The sequence below is a fragment of the Pongo pygmaeus genome, chromosome 19 (genome assembly GCF_028885625.2).
Source record: "Pongo pygmaeus isolate AG05252 chromosome 19, NHGRI_mPonPyg2-v2.0_pri, whole genome shotgun sequence".
In the NCBI taxonomy this organism is placed as follows: Eukaryota; Metazoa; Chordata; class Mammalia; order Primates; family Hominidae; genus Pongo; species Pongo pygmaeus.
The window spans coordinates 68262744-68286782 of record NC_072392.2 but is presented as its reverse complement, the minus strand read 5'-3'; the positions used below and the strand labels follow the sequence as shown (position 1 = coordinate 68286782).

At 56.5% G+C, this 24039-nt stretch overlaps 1 protein-coding gene across 19 annotated transcripts in view; it reads left to right on the top strand.

Annotated features, from left to right (window-relative positions):
* Positions 1 to 24039, top strand: part of CACNA1G (calcium voltage-gated channel subunit alpha1 G) — a 66556-nt gene that overhangs the window by 16283 nt on the left and 26234 nt on the right. For 11 of the 19 annotated variants that reach the window (XM_054460103.2, XM_054460098.2, XM_054460100.2 and 8 more), the window contains 10 exons: positions 1206 to 1582; positions 13656 to 13807; positions 14624 to 14809; positions 14928 to 15042; positions 15126 to 15281; positions 18156 to 18224; positions 19725 to 19809; positions 19893 to 20086; positions 22631 to 23062; positions 23927 to 24027. In XM_054460103.2, the coding sequence (XP_054316078.1) occupies positions 1206 to 1582; positions 13656 to 13807; positions 14624 to 14809; positions 14928 to 15042; positions 15126 to 15281; positions 18156 to 18224; positions 19725 to 19809; positions 19893 to 20086; positions 22631 to 23062; positions 23927 to 24027 (1867 nt within the window). The remainder of the gene's footprint in view (positions 1 to 1205; positions 1583 to 13655; positions 13808 to 14623; positions 14810 to 14927; positions 15043 to 15125; positions 15282 to 18155; positions 18225 to 19724; positions 19810 to 19892; positions 20087 to 22630; positions 23063 to 23926; positions 24028 to 24039) is intronic. The other 8 variants (XM_054460106.2, XM_054460104.2, XM_054460101.2 and 5 more) reach the window with 1 other exon arrangement.

Sequence of the window (24039 nt, the reverse complement as noted above, 5' to 3'; positions counted from 1 at the left end):
GCAGACAGGTTCACTGTAGCTGCAGCCCACGGCCTGTGTTTCAGGAAGGATGTGGCACGTGGGGAGCAGCGGGATATTCGTGGGGATGTTACGTGGGAATGTGGGCTGGGACCAGAAGGTGCTATCACAGAACCCAGAGCGAAAGGTTTCTATGCCAGCTCCTCCACTACCCTGCCACGGGACGTGGGCCAGTCACATGCACCCACGTTTTTATTTCCTCCTGTGTAAAAGGCAAGGCTGGGCCCATAATTACTGTCAGTGGTGCTTACTGACTCCCTCCTGTGTGCAGATGCAGTCAAGGGGGAAATGTCGCTGAGAGCCCACCTGGGGCCAGGCCCTGAGAGGGGGGCTTCCACATCCATGCTTTACCTGGTACTCTCTGAGGTTCTCATATTCTGTGATCAAAACTGGATTTAAAGGGACATTGATGTCTTGGGCTAGGTCCCTGGGTATGTGCGCACGAGTGCATCTAGTATGCGTGTATGTGTCTATGTCCATGAAGGGGTCCAGTGTGTGTGTGTGTGTGTGTGCATGCACGTGTCTGGTGTTCATATGCATTTGTGTGCACATGTGCTTGATGTGTGTAGGTGCATGTGTGATATGAACCTCTTCCCTTGGTGTGTGTGCATGTGTGCATATGTCTGGCATATGTGCCATGTGTGAATGTGTTTGTGCACACATGTGTTGGTATGTGCATGTATGTGTGCCCATATGGTGGTGTGCAAATAGTATACGTGTGTACACAAGTGTGTGCATCTGGAGCACGTGTGCAGGTACACGTGTCTGGTGTGGGTGTGTGTGCAAGTGCACGTGTGTGGCCGTGTCTTAAGGATCCCATGGAAAGTGCTGCTCAGAACAGTGTTGATGTAGGCCTGGCTTCTGGGAAGGGGAAGGGGAGCGAGGCTCCTTGCTGAAGGCACCTAGGATATAGGAGCTGTCCAGGACCTCAGAGGACATCCAGGCCACCTCTCTGAGCCCCAGAACACTCAGCAGTGACTGCCAATGAAGTGCTATTGACATTAGGGCATCTTGTGGGTCAAGACTGCCCACCTTGCCAGACATTCAGCACCCCTGGCCCACTAAGTGCCTAGCACCCCATCACTGTAACAACCCCAGACTCCTGACTCATTTTACACATACTCAGAGGGCGGGGAAGCCCCAGGTACGAGACTCTGGAGCCTCTCACCTCTACTCTCCTGTTCCAGGTGCCTGCCAAAGCTCTTGCAAGATCTCCAGCCCTTGCTTGAAGGCAGACAGTGGAGCCTGTGGTCCAGACAGCTGCCCCTACTGTGCCCGGGCTGGGGCAGGGGAGGTGGAGCTTGCCGACCGTGAAATGCCTGACTCAGACAGCGAGGCAGTTTATGAGTTCACACAGGATGCCCAGCACAGCGACCTCCGGGACCCCCACAGCCGGCGGCAACGGAGCCTGGGCCCAGATGCAGAGCCCAGCTCTGTGCTGGCCTTCTGGAGTCTAATCTGTGACACCTTCCGAAAGATTGTGGACAGCAAGTACTTTGGCCGGGGAATCATGATCGCCATCCTGGTCAACACACTCAGCATGGGCATCGAATACCACGAGCAGGTAAGAGTGTGGGCAGAGGCAGGGCTCCTGCCAGCTGCTTTTCGCCTGGGGCTGGGGCCTTCTACCTCCCTCCACACCCCTCCTCCTGTGCTCAGCTTCCTCTCCATGCTGCTAGCCCGCCTGGCAGGTAGGACGGGAAGTGGGTGATGGAGCAATGCTCAGAGATTCTCTAGAGGGAGTGCTTAAAGTCTCTGAGTATGGAGGTCGCCCCGGGTAGGCCACAGGGTATGTTCTACCCGGGAAGGCTGCTCGGAGGAGGCTGGCTTTGAAGAATGTGAACAAGTGGTGAGCGTCAGCATGTGGGGAGAGGCGCGTCACTGGGAGATGTTTGGGTCTTTGGAGAAGATGTAGTGCGGAGCGGGGGTGTTGGAGGTCCTGTGGCATCCATCTGACCCACTAAGTCCGGGTGTGACTGATTGGAGGCAGGAGGGGCCATGTAAACAGGGGTGCAGAGGGGAGGGTTGGTGCCTGCTCCTGGGTGAAATGAAGGCCTGTTGGGGTCAGGGAGGGAGGCAGTCTTTCCTGGCTTCCCGTCTGGGAGCCGTGCTGTGAACAGGGCAGCTCAGGGTGGATGAGAGTGCCCAGCATGGCAAGGGGACTTGAAGCCATCGCGTTTGAGGAATCGTTCTAAGAACCGGCATGTTTAGTGAGGAGGAGAGAGGGCTCAGCAGGGACAGGCAAGCTGTCTTCAAATATTTGAAGGGCTGTCATGTGGAAGAGGAAGCAGGCTTGTTTTGTGTGGCTGATGGCTGCAAGCAATAGGATCTGGGCTGAGGGGGAGGAGGCTTTTCTAACCCTCAGAGCTATGCAGAGACAGAAAGGGTAGCCTGGGGGACCCCACTGATCCCCCACCATGAGCTGAAGCTGCCCGCTTGTTGGGGGTCCAAGCAGGCACCATGGGTCCTCACAACTGGGTTTGGCTCCCTCTTCCACAGGGTTCTTTCCAGAAGTCGCTCCCTCTCCCCCTAGTCTGGCCTTCCAGGTCACCCCCATGGCTGATTCTTGGAAAAGGAGAGAGGCTAGCAAGCAGGTGCTGCAGTTCACGGTCCGCCCAGGCTCTGCTCTCCTGGGTGTTCTGGCCTCCCTGGGGCAGCAGGGAGGCACTGGGCCATCAGAACCCAACCTTCCCTGGTTTGGAACGAAGGCACGCACTTCCCCACCTCCGCACCCTCCCAATCAGGAGCAGAGGCGGAGGGGGCCAGAGGTGTGGAGTGGCTCCTACACCAGCACAGCACTCTGTGGAAGGGGCATCTCAAAAAGATGGTACAGGCAGGGTGGTACAGGCATGTTGGGAGCTCTGGGTTGAGGCTGAGGGGCACAGGTCAAGCCGGGTCTGGAGCAGACAGTGAGGTGTTCACTTTTCCGGGGGATTCGAAGCCCCCCCCCACCCCACTGACCTCTGCACCTGCAATATTTCGAGCACCCAGCTTTTACCCAAGACTGCTCGACCTGGCCAGGTGCACCCCTCCCCATCACCATCACACATTGGCGTCCCTTCCTCTAGCCTCCACAGGGCCCCCCTCCAAGCAGCCATGAGGTGGAGAGAGAGTGGGACCCTGGCTGCAGTGCCAGCGGGTGGGCGCACATGACACCACAGTGGGCATGTTGTGTCTGGGCTGCGTGGGTGTGGGTGTGTGTGCACATGCCAACTCTGCCAGCCTCCCAGGGAGAGGTGCTCCACTCTGCCAGATTGGTGGCAGTGGGGGGTGGGCAGCATTTTCTGCTTCCGGGACCCAGGTGGTGACAGCCCCTAACCTCCCATTACTCAGGCTCCCTGAACCTCAGCCTCCTTTCCCTCACCCCTGTTCCGGCCATGGTCAGGTGCCCCTCCCCCAGGGGGCACCTCCCCACTGCCCCCTCCCTACCACTGGGGGGTGTACCCAGCAGTCCCTGCCCAGCCGATGCTGCTGGTGGAGGTTTTGATTGCACTGGGAAGAAGCTGAGTCACACAGACCCAGGGCAGATGAAGCCTTGGCAAGAGGGCTTTCAGTTAGATGTCAAGAAGGACGCCCCTTTGGAGAGAAGGCAGCAGCCTGCACCTTCAGTCAAGGTGCCTGCAGTCAAGGGTGCCTGCACCTTCTCCTTGCTCAGGCTCCTGAGGAAGGGCGGAGAAAGCCCAGGGCTCCCACTAAGTCCTCAGCAGCAGGGAGGCCTCACTCAGTGACAGCAGTGTCTGCTCCAGGGAGGGTTTTGTCCGCATACCTGGTGCTGAGGGCCCCACGGGGGTGAGTGGGAGTCCCCAGCAGGCTGGGCAGATGACTGACAGCTGCCCAGCAGGCTCAGGAGTGCGGAGAGTAAGAAGTCCCAGAAGCTGCCATGGCCCTGTGCTTGCAGGCACTGCGGCGTGAACGTCCCGCCATCTGGGCCCTGGAGCCTGAGCAGGCTGGGAGTGGGGGTTGCCAGAGAAGGCAGCAAGGAGATGTGGGGGGCTGAGACAGAGACACAGAGTGGGCACAGAGAGGGAGACAGAGACACATGGGGGAATGGGGACGCAGAGGGAGACAGAGAGGAGACTGATGGGGACGAGACAGAGGCACGGAGGGCAAGATGGAGACGGGGGAGGACGGCAGGAAGAGAGACGCGCAGGCAGGGGAGAAAGGACATGGAGGGAGAGATGAGCCACAGCCGAAACAGACAGAGACAAATGGAACCACAGAGACACATGGGGAAACAGAGACACAGAGAGGGAGCTGAAGACAGAGACTGAGTCCCAGATGCAAATGAGGGCAGAGACAGGGCGGGATAGGGAGACAGATACTCCCCTGGAGCCGGCTGCAGAGGTGCTGCAGCGTGGAGGAGGCTCATGGCTTCCCTGTGGTGCCCTTAATGAGGCAATTGTGTCCATTGATCCCGGAATCGATTGGATTGCGGGGGAGGGGGGGGGCGGGCACTGGAAAGGGTGTTGCTGGTGCTTCGCCAGAGGAGGAGTCCCTGCCCTCCCTCCTGGCCGTCACCACTGCCATCCCCAGGCCCTGTCCTCTCCCACCATCCCCTGGCTGACTCATCATTCGCTTGTCCTGTCCCCCCAACCTGCGCTACCCCACCATGCTCCTGACTGAGGAAGCACCTATATGTCATACCCCACCCCGCCCGGGGCTGGCCCCATGCTGTCCTCTGTGTCCTGCTTCCTCCACCCCTTAACCACCAGCTGGAGGAGAACTGGCAGGATTGGGTTTGCCCAGAGGGCTGGTGAGGAGGACAAGAACCCAGGAGACTGAGGAGAGAGCAAGAAAATGACTTGATGTCGAAGTGTGATCTGATATGGGGCCAGCCTACATGTGTGCCCCATCCACTCAGGGCGGTACATGGAGCCCGGAACCTTTTTCCAATTCATCCTTTTGCATTGGAGTTGTGCCTAAGCAGTGATTTGCTGGTAAATGTTTAACAACCAGCCCTTCTAAAATAATAAAGTCCTGATCTGTAGCATTTGCCAATTTCCATGGTGTAAATGCTCCCACCATAGCTGGTTTTAAGCTACCAACACCATTCCACCAAATGTGGGGTTGGGAAGAGACGTGGACAATTGGTTCTCCCAAGCCAGTGAGAAACAGCTCTAGCACACCACTGGGCCCAAGGCACTGTCCTTCTTTTTAAAGAGATCACAACAAGTAAACAGTCATATTTACTTGATGTGGCACATGCTCAGAGAGGGATACGTGGAGGCGGAGCCCTTAACCCAGACCAGAGAAGGAATTCAGGGAGGGCTCCGTGTAGGAGGTGACCTCTGGGCTGAGTCTGAAGGAAGAGTAGGACATAGCCAGTGAAGGTGGGGGGTAGGGCACAGTATGAGGGCCCCGGCAGTGGTCCAGGCAGTTTATACTACATCTTCACCCCTGGAAATGGAGAGCAGAGGGCTGGGGAGAGCTGGCTGGTAGCTGGATCTGCAGGACTCAATCAGTTGGAAACGTGGGTTGAGAGGAAGCAGCAAGGATGACTCCCAGGTTTCTACCTGGGGTGGGAGCAATGTGGCTTGAGCAGATGTGGGCTGGGGGACATGTTGCATACAAGGTGCCTGCAAGCCATCCTGACCATATCCAGCAGACTGTCGGAACTCAGAAAAGAAGTTGCCTTCTCTTCTGTGTCCTGCCTGGGTCTGCACTGGGGCCAGACCTCTCCAGGAAGAGGGGAGTGCAGGAGTGGGGCCTTGGAGACACAGGAGCTTCCTAACATCTCCTTCCCGGCTCTGGGTCATGGTGGGGTGGGGGACAGGTGCTAGTCTCATGTTCCAGAAGAGGGACAACAGCATGTGGGGAGAGGGGAGCTACATGTAGCCCAGTGGTCTCCTGGGCTGTAGACGGGGAGAGGAGGGGGAGGGACCAGGGTAGATGGCCTTGCAGACTGAGAGAGGACAGGGCAGGTGATGACTCTGCTCATTGCTCACACTCTGGGGCCATCCTGTCACTCCAGATACATGTCCAGAGAGGGTTTCTATTTATAAGTGAGTGAGTTTGGCTGTTCAAGGCGAGAGAAGTTGGGGGTGGGGCAGGGGGAGGTGGTCCAGATATGGTAAGTCTGAACTTTGAAGGAGGTCGTAGACTCCTTTTGAGTTCTGCTGAAGGCTGGGGACCCTCTCCCCAGAAAATCCCCACATGCCTGGACACCCTAAATGTGGCCTTTGAGGGCAAACGTTGATGGACACCTCCCACCCCGGCCAGTCCCTTGGTCTCCAGATAGAGAAGCCCTGGCTGAAGAGCTAGGGCTGAGGACCAAGCAGAGCTTTGGGGGATGATCCTTTACAGCTGACTGGCCCCAGACATTCAAAGGCTATCTGGTGAGGGAGGGAGAGGGGCATTGTTTTGGAGATGTCTGCTAAGGTGTTCTCTTGTTCTTTTAGGCAACCCCTGGCTCCAGGCTCTCCCAGTTCCACAAACAAGGGGAGCATATCCTGTGCACAGCACACTCCAATAGAATATTAGAATATCAGGGGGTTGGGGGCTGAGCCAGAAACACCCAAGAAATGTAGGTTCTGGTGGAAAAGTCATTCTGTTTCATGGATGATTACGCCAAATGCCGCAAGAGAGGCTTCAGGGGACAAAGGAGAGCTGCTCATCCCCAGCTCTCCTTCAGAAGGGCTTCACGAAGGTGGTGGCTTTTGAACGCAGCCTCGAAAGATGAATGGAATTGACAGTGGCTTGGGTGGTGGGGGTAGGGGGAGGTGGGAGACGGAGGGGTGGGTAGGAGCAGAGAGATCTAGGTGGAGGGATTAAGGCACATGCACAGGGTGGCACTGGATGCTCTGAAGGACAGTCAGGTTTTCCTCCCTGCCCTGGCCCCGAGGTGTCTGAGCAGTGATTGATGTTAGGCCAGCGAGGAAGCCGGTGCTTCCCATAGGTGCAGGCTGGGTGGGGGAGGGCCTGGAGGCTATTTCTGTTGTTCAGATCAGAGGCAAAGAGGGCCCCAAGTAAGGCCATAGCTATGGGAACGAGGGGGTGTGGGTAGGATGCAATTTCATTGGCAGGTTCTCTGGGCCGGGGCACCTTAGTGTCCAGAGGGATGAAGGGTGGGCAAGAATCCTAGATAACCCGAAGTTTCTAAGGCAGAATCCCGAGCATGATGGCGCCGCCCAGGAAGGAGCAGGTTTGGGAGAGGAGGTGAGAGAGTTTGTTTTGGATGCACCGAGTTTGAGATGGCTGTGGGCCATCCCAGGAGGGAGATCAGGCAGACTCTGGATCTCTGGATGAGAAGCCAGGGGCTTGGAGAGATTGTTTAGTGTCGTCTACACCCCAGTGACAGCCAGAGAAGTAGGAGTGGGGGTACTGGTGGAGGGATCGGGCTTAGACTGAACTCTGAGGAATGCTGGCCTGAGGGAAGAGAGGCCGTGAAATGAGCACTGGGAGGGGGAGGAGGTGGTTGCTCAGGGTCGGGGAAGCCAAGGGAGGCTCAGCTGCTGCTGAGGCATCCACTAAGAGGAGGGCTGGGAAGAGGGTCCCTGGACAGAGCTGGAGCTGTGGGGCCCAGAGTTCAGAACTGAATGGGTCTGGAGTCCTACAGAAGCTTTCTGCTTTTAGGCAGGGGGAAGGAGATTGAAGAAGTAATGGATGCAGGCATAACTGATAGGCCAGGGCCCAGGGGAGCCGGGGGCGGGGGTGGGGGGTGGCAGGGGGGAGGCGGGGGAGCGCATCAAAGTGCAGGTGGGGGAACGGCTGGCTCCCTTCCAGGAGAGGAAGAGAGACAGTGGGATGCACAACACAGAACTCTTTGGAGGAGGGACGTGGAGCCCCCCATGTAAGCCTGCAACGAGGGGCCAGGTGGGGAGTAGGGCTGGGGGCTGCAGAGTCCAGAAGGTTTGAGGCAGCTCCTGGGGGAGAGAGGAGACCTAAGAAGGGAGGAACCAGGGACTGTGAATAAAGGCATGAAACAGCCATGCGGCCACCACCCACAGGGAATCACTTGTCCAGCCAGCACATGTTCGTGCCTCTCTCTAGCGATACTCAGCACTTCCAGAGCTGCAGAGGAGAGGAGGAGGGCAAGGGCACTTACCTGGGCTGGGGCTGGGCAGGGCAGGAGCTCTTGAAAGTCTTCGTCAGAAGGGCAGCCCTTATGTGGGCTACTGTGACCCACCATGGGCTAGACGCTGTCCAGGGGGACCAGGCACAGGGGCTGCAGCTCCGGCATTTTATTATTTATTTATTTTAAGAGATGGAATCCTGATCTGCCCCCTGGGCTGGAGTACAGTGGCTTGATCATGGCTCACTACGGCCTGGAACTTCTGGGCTCAAGCGATCCTCCCACCCCAGCCTCCCCAGTAGCTGGGACTACGGGCACCTGCCACCACGCCTGGCTACAGCTCCAGAATTTTAAGTAGCAGGGGCCTTGGGTCAGCCATCTTGAAGCTGAGTGGGCACCCTGAGTGTGCTGTGCCTAGGTAGCTTGTGTGTTTACTTTCGAGGGCTTTGGGGAGCTAGGAAATATCATGTCACCTACACCCCAATGACAGTGGGAGAGGTGGGAGTGGGGGTGCTGGTGAGGGGAATAAGCTTAGAATGAACTCTGAGGAATGTTGCCCTGAGGGCAGAGAGGCAGTGACTGCGGCTAAAGCGTCTCCTTGGCATTGCCTCTGATTAGGAGGCCCTGGGGGCACCATGACACCTAGCAGTGTGCCCAGTGGGCAGGAGGGCACAGGAGAGGGGATCCAAACTGGAGAGCTTCCCGGGGCTGGGGAAGACCAGGACCGTAATCTACATGATGAGGCCTGTGAGATTTCCAGGAAACCTCCTGCCACCGAAGTGTTCCCTGACTTCCCACACCTCCTTGAAGACTTGCCTCCCACTGACCCAGTGACCCTCACTGCCTCACTGCAGCCTGCCTGCGCCCCTGTCCTGGGTGGGTGGGAGCAGCAGGCAGGCCCCTCAAAAGCAGAGGTGAGGTGAGCTGAGGAGTCTGAACAGAAGAGCAGAGATTTCAGGGTCAGTGGAGCAGGTGGAAGCTGGGGCGATGGCGGCTGGCTGGGGTGGTGCTTGGGCAGAGCAGGAGTGACTGGTCCAAGCCTCTGCTCAGCTCTGACCAGGCCTGTGCAGCCCCTCATGCCCTCTCTGCAAGAGACACATCACTGTCTGCCAGAGCTGGCTCTCAGGCCTCCTGCCTGGACCGCTGCAGTATCCTAATCGGTTTCTGTCTCTACCTTCCAAGCCGTCCACACGCTGCCACCACTGCAGCCAGATTAATCTTCTTAATACACTACTTTGCACATCTCCTCCCTCCCTTCCCAACCCCCAGGGCCTCAGTGGCAGCATGGTAGGCAGAGACCAGTCCAGAGGGGGCAGAGACCAGTCCAGAGGGAGCAGAGGAAGGGTGTTCCACTTGGCCCTGCCGACCTTGTACCCTTCTCTCCCACCAGCCCCTCTCACCCTCTGATCCGGGCAGACAACTTGATTCTTGGTTCTGCACTGTGCCCTGCATACCCCTTCCCTTGCTGTCCCCAGCTGGGGACACCCTCCATGGACATCCTCCCAGGCTGTCCTCCCCACTGGCCCACTGACCTCAGCCGGGATTGAGCTCCCGTGGCTCCTGGGTTTTGCCCCCAGTGTGGTGTTTAGTTGCAGCCTTGCAGATATCGGTCCTGCCTTGTGTGAGCTTGGCCCTGGGCTGGGGTTTCTCACAGCCTTTCACTCCTTTGTTCTGTAGGGCAGCCTCCCAGGAGGTAGTGTTACCCTGTTTAACAGAAGAGGCCACTGGGGATCTGAGAGGCAAAGGGACTTGCCCAAGGTCACATAGGAAGAAAGTCTCAGAGTTGGTGGCACCTTTCTAACACCAGTGTTTGGCACACAGAAGGCACTTTTAGGGCTAGCTGATGGAGCAGCTATGAGGCTTGGGGAGCCCTGGTGCTGGGAAGTACTGAGTAGCTTACCGCTGCTGCAAGGTGACAGCTGGAGAGGAGGGGAGGGGAGGTGTTAGGAGATGGGAGATGGAGATTTACAGTCAGCATCAACACAGACAAGAGACCTGGGGCCTCTGGGTGGGATAAGCTCAGGCTGCCTGGCCTCATTTCACAGAAACCTCCACTGGGCCTTGACATCTGTGAACAGCAGGAAGGATGCAGGCTAGACCTGGGAAGGGACTTCCACAGCTGGGGATGGCCAGTGAGGGGAGGCTGGCTCCAGCCTGATGAGTTTGTGTGCTCTCTGTGTGAGCTCTGTCTGGGTATATGGTGGGGGCGATGTTGTGGAAAGGGTCTTGAGGGCAGAGATGTAGAGGGAGGCACAACGGACCTGGCTCTGCACCTCTCCAGGAGGGTGATGTGACCTCCATCAAGGCACCACACCCCTCGGAGCCTCAGTTTCCCAAACTATCTAGGAGGCTCACAGCCCTCCCTTGTTTGTTGTGAGCAGGGAGGAAATGAAATCCCAGGAGGAGGTCTTCAGCCTAGTTGGCCTGTGGTGGGCACTGCCAGATGTTGGCTCCACTCCTGCCCCTTTTCAGCCGTAATTACAGCTCCGGTCCCTGGGGCAACCTTGTTGCTAAGATTGTGTCTCTATGTCCTCATCCTGCATTCGCAGATCGTTCCCAGCCTCCAATTTAGTAACTTGGACAGACCTGGCTATCTGGGGGAGGAGGGCTCTTTTTCTGTGGCTCACTGGAGGGAATACCAGGGCCCTGGAGAAGAAGAGGCATTGACCCTAAGTGTTGCAGGGAGACTACAGAGAGCAAGGCAGGGCCGAGGGAGTGCGCCAGGCCCCTTTCCACCTGCATCAGGCTGCCCTGCTTCTCCAGGCCTGGAGTCACTTGGCTGGGCAAGAGAGGGATTCCAGCCTTTGCTGGCACAGCCCTTGACAAGGGCCAATGAGGCAAGCCTTATGGGGCGGCAGGCCTCGCAGGAGCCTGGCATCATCCTTCTCCATAAGCCTCTCGGTAATGTGCAGGAGAGTGAGGTGTGCACGTGTCCACAAGCCGTCAGTACAGACTCCTGAGAGCCCCATGGATAACATCGGGGAGTGAAGAGAACAGTCTCCTTCTCCACGCACAGTAGTAGTCGTACTTTTAGAATTCACTGATTGAGTAAATACATGACGTCAAAAGCTACTGTGTTTTCAGCAACTTTTAAAAGAATGTTTCATTAATTTTTATTTTTAGCAGCTTTTTGGGGGTATAGTTTATATGCCATGAAATTTGCCCATTATAAGTGTACCTCGGCTGTGTCTTCACATCGAGTTGGTCTTTATTCCTAGAGCTCTGTTGATTTGAATATAATTTTAGAAGACACGTTGTGTATCCAGTCCACCATGTATCTGGATTCACAAGCCCCTCACCATCACCGTGGCTTGGTTCCAAATCCTGACTGTCTAATATTCTTGGAGTCAGAGGGATGTGGGATTGGGCCCCACCCCAGCTCTTCCTGCCCTGTGACTTTGAACTGGTCACCCTCCATCTCTTGGCGTCTTTTGCCCCTATGAGACTAGCATGGCAGGACTACTGTGTGAATGGCATGAGGGGAGGTGCATGGTGGGCCAGAGAACCCATAAAACATCATACCTGTGCGGTCCATGTTCATTTTAATCTAATCCAAGGCCCAAAAACACGGCGAGTGGCAGAGTGACAGGGAGGAGGGTTCGCCGACTCCCACTCCCTGGCAGACTGGACTTGGAAGCACAGAGTGGGGGGATCCACTTGGCCAGGTGGGGTCTGAGCCCGGGGCTTTATGTGCATTGATCCTGGCCCCACCCCACCTCCTGTACTGTGCTCACGCCGGAGACACTAATGGCCCCGTGTGACCCGGCTAACCAGGTCAGGTGGCAGTGCCCCCACTCACAATCCACGGAGCTACGAGTTACTTGAGATCTGCTGGAGCAACGGACTCCATGCCATACCGGCCCCCACGACAGCCACTCCCACTCTGCACAGCTGGCTCTCTGCCTGCCTGCTGGCCCTGACTGTGCCCCCAGGCCTGCCTTTGACCAGTCTGAAAGCTTACCTCTCTGAGTAGCTGTTGTCCCTGAGGCCCCCAAATGCCGCTCACCTGCTAGTCAGAAGCCCCTTGTTCTGAGTCTCTCCACCTCCCACCCAAGCTGGCTGCACAAACTAGGGCCATTAGGATGACTTTTGGTGTCCTCAGGCCTGGCTGCGGGCTTGGTTGGGCCACTGGTCAGTGAGACAGTGAGAAGCATGGAGAGGTGTCTGATGGAATGAGGGCCTCATTTGATTGTTTCATTAACCCAAACTTTTTGAGCAGCTACTATGGACTTGGCCTCTGCCCTCCAGGCCAGACACCTACTTTGTCCAGACATCCATCAGGTGGACAGTGGGGTCCATTGAGCCAACCATATCTCTTCTTGCTTCCCCAGCCCTCTGCCTGGCCACACCCCTCCCTTCTTCAACCAGAACCAGGCTGAGGTTGCTCATGATCCCCCCACCCTGAGCCACGCCACCTAAACCCTTGCCTGGGGAGACTCCACAAACCCTTAGGCGTTCAAGTGCTGCCTCTCTCCCAACTAAGCCTTTCTCTGTGTGTTCACCCCTCACCTTTTCTCCCCTGAACTCCTGGACTTGCTGCCTGGATAATTTATTTTGGCACTGAAGCATTTAAGGCCTCTTGTGGTTATTCAGCCGTTTTGTGTGTGTACAACGTGTTTCTAGCAGACACTGAGCTCCTGGGAGTCAGGGCGTGTGGCTGGCATGTTTTTGCAGCTCCTTTAATGCCTGGTGCATTGCTAGGCACTTCATGTTGAAAGCGAGGTCACTAGTGAGCTGGAATGGCAGATGAGACAGGGTTCGTCATTAGTCCTTCTGAGGACTCTCTAGGGTGCATCCTCGGTCCCAGTCCCAGACTTGGGTAGGGAGCATGAAAGGAATTACCTCTGGTGTTTACATTTGGCCAGAGAGGTTGAGAATCTTGCTGAAGGTCACACAGTGAGTGATAGGATAGGCTGAGAATTAACCCGGGTGTCCCAGGCTCAGGCTGAGGCTCCAGGTGTCTCCTCAACTGTGACAACCCTTCCTGGATGTCTGGGTGTCTTCCTTCTGCCTATCACCATGTGTGTGACTGGGAATGCATGCATTTCTCTCTCTCTCTCTCTCTCTATGTGTGTGTGTGTGTGTGTGTGTGTGTCTGGAAGGAAGCAAGAGTAGCCAACAGTTGTCCAAGAGAAAGCTGCCAAGTCCACAGAGTAATTGTGGAATACGTGTGACGTTGTGTGGGGCTTGGTGACCGGGTGTGCCTGTGAGGCCTTGGCGATCACCCTCTGACATCCGTCAGCGTTGTCGTGCTGCTGGCCTGGGCCCACTAGGCTTGCATTATAGCCTAGGTCAAGATGGGCCATGCAGCTCCAGCAGGAGATAGGGCGGAACCCACAGCACAGGCCTCCCATTGAGCCTGTGGCCCCTGAATCTGAGACCCAGAGCTAGGGAATAGCTGGGGCTATGGGTTTCACGTGGCCCTTTCCTGGGGCCCCTGCCCCTGGGTGCATTTCCTCCCGGAGCCTTTGGGGCAGGGTCCTCCCCATGGGCCTGAGCATCCAGCAACCCCTCCGCACAAGCTTGCTGTTCCTGCTCCTCCTCTCTCTGGTGTCCCATGTTTGGAGGACTGGATCGAGGGGCTCAGCGGTAAGCCAGCTGCCTCACATCCCACCCTGCCCTGCAGCCCGAGGAGCTTACCAACGCCCTAGAAATCAGCAACATCGTCTTCACCAGCCTCTTTGCCCTGGAGATGCTGCTGAAGCTGCTTGTGTATGGTCCCTTTGGCTACATCAAGAATCCCTACAACATCTTCGATGGTATCATTGTGGTCATCAGGTATGACTACCCCCTGGCACTGACTCTCACTTGAGGAATGCCAGCAGGGGTGTCTTGGGGCCAGGGGCCATGCCACCTATTCCCCTGGGGTGGAGGGGTCTGGAGTCAGGCCCCACTGACCTCACAGGACCTGCCACTCCTCCTAGGTGGGGGGCTGTCTGTGTCCCCATGCCCCCTCCATCTCTCTCTTGGCGCCACCTTGCTCCTGTGGACCTTGGGCTCACCTCTTCATTGCCCAGGCCCCTCTTTAGTCTCCTCTCCCCACTTCTATCTCTTGTCCTTGACCCCACCCAGGCCTGGGATGGGCGAGGGTTGGAGATTGGCTTTAGAGAGGAGTTGGAAGAGTTATGAGGCCCAGCCAGCTGCCCGGCTCGAAAAGTGCTTGGAAATCATCTCAGACACCAGCAACTTGCTTTAGGGTTTCCAAGACCTTGGGAAAATGCTCCGTCCCCGCAAGGCCTGGGGCCAGGAGAACCACTTTATTGCTTTTGGAATTGGCTTTAGATTTCATTAGAAGAGAACAAAGCAAATATTCCATAACTTGATGCAGTTGCATTGGCCAGATTTAGGGAGGGGGTTGTCTGCTGCCAGGATGTGATCTCTGGCAGGGAGGAGAGGGCGGAGGGGGCTGGGGCTGTCACCCAAATCCTCACTATCTTGGAGGCTCCTGCTTGGAGGTCTGGGGGCCCACCTGTGCCCCATTTTCTCTCGATGTGCCCACCCAGCCAGGCCCTTGGGTGCTACTGAGTCTTCTCTGAGGGAGTAGGGGGAGAGGGTGAAGGTGCAGGGGGCTCAGGCTGCCTGCCCCCTTTGCAGCGTGTGGGAGATCGTGGGCCAGCAGGGGGGCGGCCTGTCGGTGCTGCGGACCTTCCGCCTGATGCGCGTGCTGAAGCTGGTGCGCTTCCTGCCGGCGCTGCAGCGGCAGCTGGTGGTGCTCATGAAGACCATGGACAACGTGGCTACCTTCTGCATGCTGCTCATGCTCTTCATCTTCATCTTCAGGTGAGGGCGGCATGGCACCTTGCCGGCTGAGAGACCGGCCAGGCTGGGGGCAGGAGGGCCTGAGGGGTGAGGAGCACTGGGCTCTGATCCCTAGCTTGTGGCCCCCTTGTGCCAACAGCATCCTGGGCATGCATCTCTTTGGCTGCAAGTTTGCCTCTGAGCGGGATGGGGACACCCTACCAGACCGGAAGAATTTTGACTCCTTGCTCTGGGCCATCGTCACCGTCTTTCAGGTGTGAGGGTAACAGGGCAGGGCGTGGACAGGGGCGGTCAGGTGCCCCTAGTATAGGCCCTGATTCCTGTCCTCTGCCCGCAGATCCTGACCCAGGAGGACTGGAACAAAGTCCTCTACAATGGTATGGCCTCCACGTCATCCTGGGCGGCCCTTTACTTCATTGCCCTCATGACCTTCGGCAACTACGTGCTCTTCAATTTGCTGGTCGCCATTCTGGTGGAGGGCTTCCAGGCGGAGGTAACCCACTGCCCTGCCCACCTCACCCTGCCCACAGCAGTCCCACTTCCAATCGGCTGCCTGTCTTGAGCCTCCTCCCTCTGTTGCCAACTTTGGGGGCCTGGGAAGTCCCACAGGAAGAGCCTCTTAGACTAAGCCGGGGTGGACCAGGGGCGGGAGGCTCCAGATCTCATGCAGCCCCTCATCACATGGGACACAGGGTGGCTTAGCTACCGAGTAGACATCTCCTTCAGAGTTGGCTAGATCCCTTCCCCAGAGAGGCAGAACAGATAAATGTCTGCCTGTGGTGCAGCTGGACTCCTGAGCACAGTGCTCTATGGAACACCCGGAGAGGACCCCTCTGAGCCGAGGGGTGCAGGAGGCTTGTGTGCAAGTCATCTGAGCTCTGACTGAGCAGATGAAGATGCCACTAAGACCAGAGCAGGGCTGAGCTGCCCAGGGTGAGAAATGAGCCCAATTAGCTACGGGCATGGCAGAGATGAGCGTCCTATTTCCAGCCCAGGCTCCATCACCTTCGTCACAGGCAGCGTCATCAATTAATATTGATTTACATCGATCCTGCCCTTGCCATGTCGGCGAGCAGCCTCTGCCCAGAGGGCTGCACCCCCTCCTCTCCCTCAGCGCTGCCTCTCTTCCCACCCAAGCCCCCAGACCCACCCCAGCTTGCTGGGGCTTCAAACAGGGCAGTTTGACCCAACCTAGAAATGCTCCAGGTTGGGTCTGGAGAAGCTCTTGGTCCAGTTCTCTCTGGGTGACCCGGATGGAAACTCCCGCTGCGGCCTGGTCTATAAATACCCGGCACACGGTGGAAAAACAAAAATCTATTTTCCGACTCTTTCCCAGTCTTTCAAGGGAGGGCTTTTCCCTGTGGGCCGGCTGGGTTGGTGGGGTGCAGCGTATCTGTCCTACACTGGTCTTTCTCCCCGCTACCCTTTTCAGTCTGTAGTTGTCCGTTACCGCATTTCCTCCCTGCTGTGGGGCAGCCAGGGCAGCTGGTGGGGGAGGCTTTGGTGATGGCTGTGCCTCTTGCAGGGAGGGAGGGAGGGACGCCGGTATGCTCCCTGGAATGGGACACTAATTTGGGGGTTCCCTGAGGCCTGAAGAATTAAGGGGCACCACAGTGCTCCCACAAGAGCCAGTAGACACACTCTGCTGCTGCTCAGGGCCTATAAGAGGAGGAGCTGAGTGAGGACCGGGCCCCCTGGCCCCTTCCAAAGGCAGCTCCTGCCAGCCATGGTTCCCTCAGAAAAATTCCGTGCAACTCTGTGGAGGGAAATGGAAAACACCGTGAGCCTATTCCCCTCCCCTCCTCTGCCACTCAGCCGCCAAGGCAGTCTGGAGGTGCCCAGCCCAGATGGCCCCCTCCCCAGCACTCAGCCCTTTCAGCAAACACCTTGTTAACTTGAGTGCAGCTGAGGGGCCTGGTTGCTAGGCAACAGCAAAGCCGGAGTGTGGGAATGAGCGCAGCCTGGCCCTGGGGCGGCCTGGTCACTCTGGCCCTGCTGGGGGCCTGGGACTGCCCCAGTGTGAGGGCTCAACAAGGCCCAGGCAGCCACACCCTCCCCAACCTTTGCAGTATCAGGACCTTTGCAGGGAGGGTCTCACTCAGGATGCGGTGTCTTGGGCTGCGATGCTTCAGGCCTGGGGTGGGATGGAGAAAGGACTTGAAGAACATCCCCTCTCCATGGGAGTGGGCAGTGACTGTGGCCCCGGAGTGCCCATGGGAGGGGCTGGGCCAGTTGCTCCCCTGTCCTGCATGTGGTGGGCAGGGCTGGGGAGTGTCCTTCGATGCCCATGGCCTGGACACCTCCAAGGCACCTGCCCTCTCCTGGGTAAGGTTTCAGGGAGCCCCACGGTCTGGCAGGGGAGTCTGGTTTTGCTGTTGTGATGGCCTGGGATTTTTGTTTTTGTTTTGACAAATAAGACAACCCACCTTGGCAGAGGAAGTGGCTGCCCCCATTTTGGTGGGCTTCCCCAGCAGGAGGCTTCAAGGGTAGCCCCCCTGCTGGCCTTGCTACCTTGCCAAGAGCTAGGAGGGGGTGGTCCAGGGACACAGCCTGCTTGGCTGGTGATTTCCTGACTTGCAGGGGGCAGCGCCCTGAATCCCTGTGTATTTATCATTCACACACTTAATTAAATGAACAGGCAGCAGACCCTGTGTGAGGCCATTAATTGATACTAAACAACATCAGAGCCATCATCTCAGCATTACTTGTCACATCCCATCTCAAACGGAGCAGCTGGATCTATTCTGATCTGAAGGGACTTAAGCTGAGAGCATGAGACGTTATGAGGCCTGACTTGGCTCCGTGTTGACTCTGACTTTCGTCCATTCCTTTCCCTGCTTCCTACCCATTCCCCAAGCCCACTGCCTCCGAACTGGTGAGAGGAGAGTGGTGTTCTGAGCCACAGATTCGGGTTCCAGGCCCAGATCCACCTCTTACTCTGTATGATTTGGGGCAGTTTTCTCAACTTCTCCAAATCTCGGGTTTCTCTGTGTAAGATGGCAATCCTGGAACCTACGTCCTACGTTGCAAGGAAGCCAGCTGGTGTTAAGGAGGCAGTTTCCTATGCTGGGCACACCCTTAATGAATGGTGGCTGTTATTGTTAGGATTATGGGGGGACCTGCCCTTGTCCCCATCTTTTTGGCCTCTGCACTCACCCTTCAGATTCATTCTGGCCTGAGAGCCCGTAGTTGAATTCTGGAAGGCTGTTCTGTCCCCTCTCTGCCCCCTATTCCCCGTGTCTCTCAGTTCCCCTGCTGTGGGGTTTGCGCCCCTCCTTTTCTTCATCCTCTCTCGACACTGCCGATATCTGAAGGCCTCGAGTGCCTGTGACCAGCAGCCCTCCCCTGCCTCCCCCTTTCCCTGTAGGAAATCAGCAAACGGGAAGATGCGAGTGGACAGTTAAGCTGTATTCAGCTGCCTGTCGACTCCCAGGGGGTAGGTACGCGATCATGAGCCGGCATGCCTCCCGTGCCCCATGCCCGTGCCCCTCCACTCCGCCTCCATGTCTCTGTGCTCGTGTTCACGCTCCGCTGCTGTGCAACCTGTCATAGCCGTGATGGTCATTGGTGTTGTGAGGTTTGCTTCGATTTTAAGTCCCTTCCCCCTTGAGGACACGGAAGGGAGGCACCTCCTTGCCTCTGCCCCCATCAACCCACCAAGGGCACCATCTCCATCCCTGCCAGACCGGTGGATGGGCCGGAGAAGGAAGGGACTTAGAATCCTCTGTGTGCACGTGTGTGGGGCACCCCGTGTGTGCGTGCCTGTGCTGAGGTCCCGGAGGAGTCCCAGACGTCCGGCTTCAGTGGAGTCAAGATCTGGCCGTAGACTATACTCCCCCATCTCCCACCCCTTCACCCCTTGCCTCAGGCCCCTGTTGGAGACCCTGCAAGCTGCCTCAGCTCAGGACAAGTCCTTGGAGGATGTGGGGATGGGATGTGGTTCTTGCCAAAATGTACCAATATTTTAAATCACCTCTGAGCCTTTGGCCCCTTCATCACCCAGTTGGGTCCAGCTGGCGCTCTCAGGGCTGGCTCCCGCTCTGGCCCCACGATGAGCCTGTGCTCTGCTGTTCCCTGCCCCAGCACCAGAATTCGGGGCGAAGCCAGCATTCCTGTGGGACCCCATGGTGCTGCATATCCCGAGCAGCCCCCTGGAGATTCCACTTGATAATTAAAGGCCTCGTTAGGGCTGTAAACTGAGTTAATGAAAATGATCCCCTGAGATGCCAATTACCCAATATTTATGTCCTTATCAAAAGTAGCAATCAAGTATTTTTTAATAACTTCTTAAGGAGAAGTGTGTAATTACTGGGGAACCTACTGACCTGCTAAGAAGAAAGAAACAACTGTCCCAGAGACAGGTAGAGAGGTAAAAATGGGGCCAGGGAGGTGGCCGGGACTTGGGGAAGATGAAGGGAAGACACCGAGGGACTGAAGTGGCGTCCTCGGGCTGAGCTGTTCTGTCTGGGGTCTTTCAATTTCCTTCCAGGGTCCTCGAGTCTGAGGCTCAGGGGAGGGGAGCCGTGGAGAGAAAGCAAAGGGCCTCCAGTGAACTTTTGCAAGAGAGGCTCTAGTGACCACTTCACTCAGGTCCCCAGGTCCCCAGCCCCCTCTGGCCTGTGCCACCTGCCACCTAGCTACCCCTTCTCTCCCCAGCCAGCCTTGGTGACCGTTCAGCCAGGCTGGTTGTGCTGTGGGCTCACATAAGCCGTGGCCTTTTCTGAGGTGTGGCTGGAGAGGCAGAGGTGGTGGGGCCCTGGGAAGCCTCGGGCCCCAAGCCTGGGGGGTCTGGCCTGTGCCGTGCATGTCTCGTGCCGTGGTTGCTGGTTCCTGTGGCCTATATGTGGTGTGCGTGTGTGAAGAGAGGGAGGCCCGGTCCATCCCAACCACCCCAGCCTGGCCCGATCCCTAATGGTCCGCTGCTCCCCTGCCCTAGGGAGATGCCAACAAGTCCGAATCAGAGCCCGATTTCTTCTCACCCAGCCTGGATGGTGATGGGGACAGGAAGAAGTGCTTGGCCCGTGAGTACCTATCCTGGGGTGTGACCTTTAGCCCTGGGCCAGCCCTGAGTGGACTCGGGATCTCTCCCTCTCTCCCCGTGCAGTGGTGTCCCTGGGAGAGCACCCAGAGCTGCGGAAGAGCCTGCTGCCACCTCTCATCATCCACACGGCAGCCACACCCATGTCGCTGCCCAAGAGCACCAGCACGGGCCTGGGCGAGGCACTGGGCCCTGCGTCGCGCCGCACCAGCAGCAGCGGGTCGGCCGAGCCTGGGGCGGCCCACGAGATGAAGTCACCGGTAGGGGGTGCATGTGGGTACCCTGATGGTGGGAGATATTCCAAGGAGGACAGGAGGAAGAGAGGATGGAGGCAGGAGGGTCCAAGGGCACAGCCCCTGCCCCATGGGCTGGGGACGGGGACTGGGTGTGCCTGGACAAGCCCCTGGGGAGTCCGCGCCGGTGATGCAAGCCAGGGAAGGAGCCCTAGCCTGGGGGCTGAAAACAGGGCCTAAGCTGACCTCTTCTGTAACCTAGCTGAGTGACCTCGGGCAAGACGCCACCACTCTGAGCTGCTTCTGTAAAATGGGGGTAGGGTGTCCATACCTCCTCAAGACCGAATAATAATAATAATAATAATAATAACAGACCCTCATCTAGGTACTGATTCTGTGCCAGACACTGTTCTAAACACTACTCTGAAGCATTCTAAATGCATTTAATCCTCACACCAACCCTGGGAGGTAGGTACCACAATGATCCCCATTTTACAGAGGGGGCCTGAGCCTCAGATTGCAGAAGGGAATGGCAGAGCCAGCATTTTAATCTGGAAGGCTAGTGTTGGTGCCCATACTCTCATGATTTTATTTATTTTTAATTTTTTTAAATTTTGCTTTTAATTGACAAATACTAATTGTGTATATTTATGGGGCACAATGTGATGTTTTGATATATGCATACATTACAGGATGATTACATCAAGCTAATTAGCATATGCATCACTTCACAGACTTTTTTGTTTTGTGGGATGAACATTTAAAAATCTACTCTCTTAGCAATTTTGAAATAAATATGCATTACATTATTATTGACTATAACCATCATGCTGTGCAATAAATCTCGAAAACTGATTCCTCCTGTCCAACTGAAACTTTGTATCCTTTGGCTAAGCCTTCCCCATTGGTCCCATCCTTACCCCTCCCAATCCCAGCCTCTGCTAATCACCATTCTACTCTCTACTTCTATGAGTTCAATTTTTTTGGATTTCACATATAAGTGAGATCATATGGTATTTATTTGTCTTTCTGTGCCTTGTGTATTTCACTTAGTATAATATCCTCCAGTTCATCCATGTTGTCACAAATGACAGTCTTCTTTTTTAAGGCTGAATAGTATTTCACAGTGCATGTATGCCATATTTTCTTTCTTTCTTTTCCTTTCCACTCGGTCGACCAGGCTGGAGTGCAGTGGTGCGATCTCAGCTCACTGCATGCAACCTCTGCCTCCCAGGTTCAAGCGATTCTTCTGCCTCAGCCTCCTGATTAGCTGGGATTATAGGCATGTGCCACCATGCCCAGCTAATCTTTTGTATTTTTAGTACAGATGGGATTTCACCATGCTGGCCAGGCTGGTCTCAAATACCTGGCCTCAAGTGATCCACCTGCCTTGACCTCCCAAAGTGCTGGGATTACAGGCATGAGCCACTGCGCCTGGCCCATATTTTCTTTATCCAGTCATCCATTGATGGATACTTAGGTTGATTCCATATATTGGCTATTGTGAATAATGCTGAAATGAAGATGGGAGTGCCCATATCTCATCCACATACTGATTTCAAATCCTTTGGATAAATACCCAGTGGTGGAATTGCTGGGTCATATGGCAACTCTATTTTTAGGTTTTTGAGGAACCTGCATACCGTTTTCCATAATGGCTGTATTAATTTACGTTTCCACCAACAGGACACAAGGGTTCCCTTTTCTTCAGATCCTCACCAGCGCTTGTTATCTTTCATCACTTTCATAGTAGCCAATCCAACAGGTGTGAGATAACTCATTGTGGTTTTAATTTGCATTTCCCTGGTAATTAGTGACGTTGAGCATTTCTTCATGTACCTGTTGGCCATCTGTTTCTCCTTTTTTTTTGAGATGGAGTTTCACTCTATCACCCAGGCTGGAGTGCAACAGTTCACTGCAACTTCCGCCTTCCAGGTTCAAGTGATTGTCCTACCTCAGCCTCCTGAGTAGCTGGGATTACAGGCGTGCGCCACCACACCCAGCTAATTTTTTGTATTTTTAGTAGAGATGGGGTTTCACCACGTTGGCCAGGCTGGTCTCGAACTCCTGGCCTCAGGTGATCTGCCCGCCTCAGCCTCCCAATGTGCTGGGATTACAGGTGTGAGCCACCGTGCCCAGCCCTGTGTCTCCTTTTCAGGAGTGTCTATTCAGGCCCTTTGCCCATTTTTTAGATTGGGTTGATTTTTTGCTGTTGAGTTGTGTTTCTTCACTCAATTATATACACTCCATTATATAATGTATACATTATATACACTGCCACTCAGCTGATGAGAACACTTCTCTCACCAACTAAATGAGGAATGAGCTCTATTGCCATATCTAGTTTACAGATGAGGAAACAGATGCACAGAGAGGCTTAATAACTTGCCCCAGGTCACACAGCTGGTTGGGGTGGGCCAGGATCTGAACCCGGGCATCAGAGTCCAGAGCTCCTGCTCACACCCCTACACTTGATGTGATGCCAGTGAGCCTCCTGGGAGACCGGGTGCACATGAGAGGACAGGGCTGCTGGGCCCTACCTGAGACCACTCCTCTCTTGCTCACCCACAGCCCAGCGCCCGCAGCTCCCCGCACAGCCCCTGGAGCGCTGCAAGCAGCTGGACCAGCAGGCGCTCCAGCCGGAACAGCCTCGGCCGTGCCCCCAGCCTGAAGCGGAGAAGCCCAAGTGGGGAGCGGCGGTCCCTGCTGTCGGGAGAAGGCCAGGAGAGCCAGGATGAGGAGGAGAGCTCGGAAGAGGAGCGGGCCAGCCCTGCGGGCAGTGACCGTCGCCACAGGGGGTCCCTGGAGCGGGAGGCCAAGAGTTCCTTTGACCTGCCAGACACACTGCAGGTGCCAGGGCTGCATCGCACTGCCAGTGGCCGAGGCTCTGCTTCTGAGCACCAGGACTGCAATGGCAAGTCGGCTTCAGGGCGCCTGGCCCGGGCCCTGCGGCCTGACGACCCCCCACTGGATGGGGATGACGCCGATGACGAGGGCAACCTGGTGAGGCCCCTGTGGGCACAGTGACCCCTCACCCCTGACCTTGAAAGAGGGGGAGCTGTGCCTGGCCCGGCAGGGTATAAGGGAGTTACCATTCCAAGCCCACAGGATATCAAGGGGCACCTGGAAACCGAGCTCCAAACAATCCCTTTTCTCCCTCTGCCTGCCTTGCCAAGCCCCAGATCCTTGTCATGCCTGTGCCTGGGGCTGCAGCTCTGCCACCCTCGGTGGATATGAATGATTTTGGGCAGATGTGTATGAATCTTTCATGGCCCTCCCCTGTGACTCAGAAGGACCCATCGCTCATCTCTCCAAACTGATGGCCCGCATCCCCCTTCTCATCTCAACCTCATCGCAAGCCCTGACTTCCCACTCTGTCCATACCCATGTGCCCCTGCCCCAGCCCCTCACCACCACCATTCCCCCTGGGGAGGGGGTGCAGTGACCTCAGGGTTAGCACGTGAAGAGCAGGGCCAGTGTCTCCTCGGCTCAGGTGTGTCTCTGAACAGACAGCTGTGTGGGGCCAGTGTCTGATAACTGATGCTGCTTCCCAGCCCAGCAGGGAGGACAGGCAGGGGGCTGGGCTGGAGGCAGGGGTGGGGAGAGGGAGAGCGGGGTTGGGGGTGCAGGGGAGGAGAGGGAGGAGATGGAGAGGCGAGGGGTCCTCAGGGATGGGGAGGGGGCCTGGCAAGGTTGACAGGGAGATGAGGAGGTGGCTTTAGGAATAAAGGAAGAGAGGCAGGGCAGAGCTTGGGCCCCAGGTGGGAGAGGGTAGACAAGGAGTGAGGGTCGTGACTCTGCTGAGGAGCCAGGAGCCGGGGAGCCTGGAGGCCTGGTCCTGCTCATACTCCAGTGTTTGTTCTGCAGAGCAAAGGCGAGCGGGTCCGCGCATGGATCCGAGCCCGACTCCCTGCCTGCTGCCTCGAGCGAGACTCCTGGTCAGCCTACATCTTCCCTCCTCAGTCCAGGTAAGTGACAGG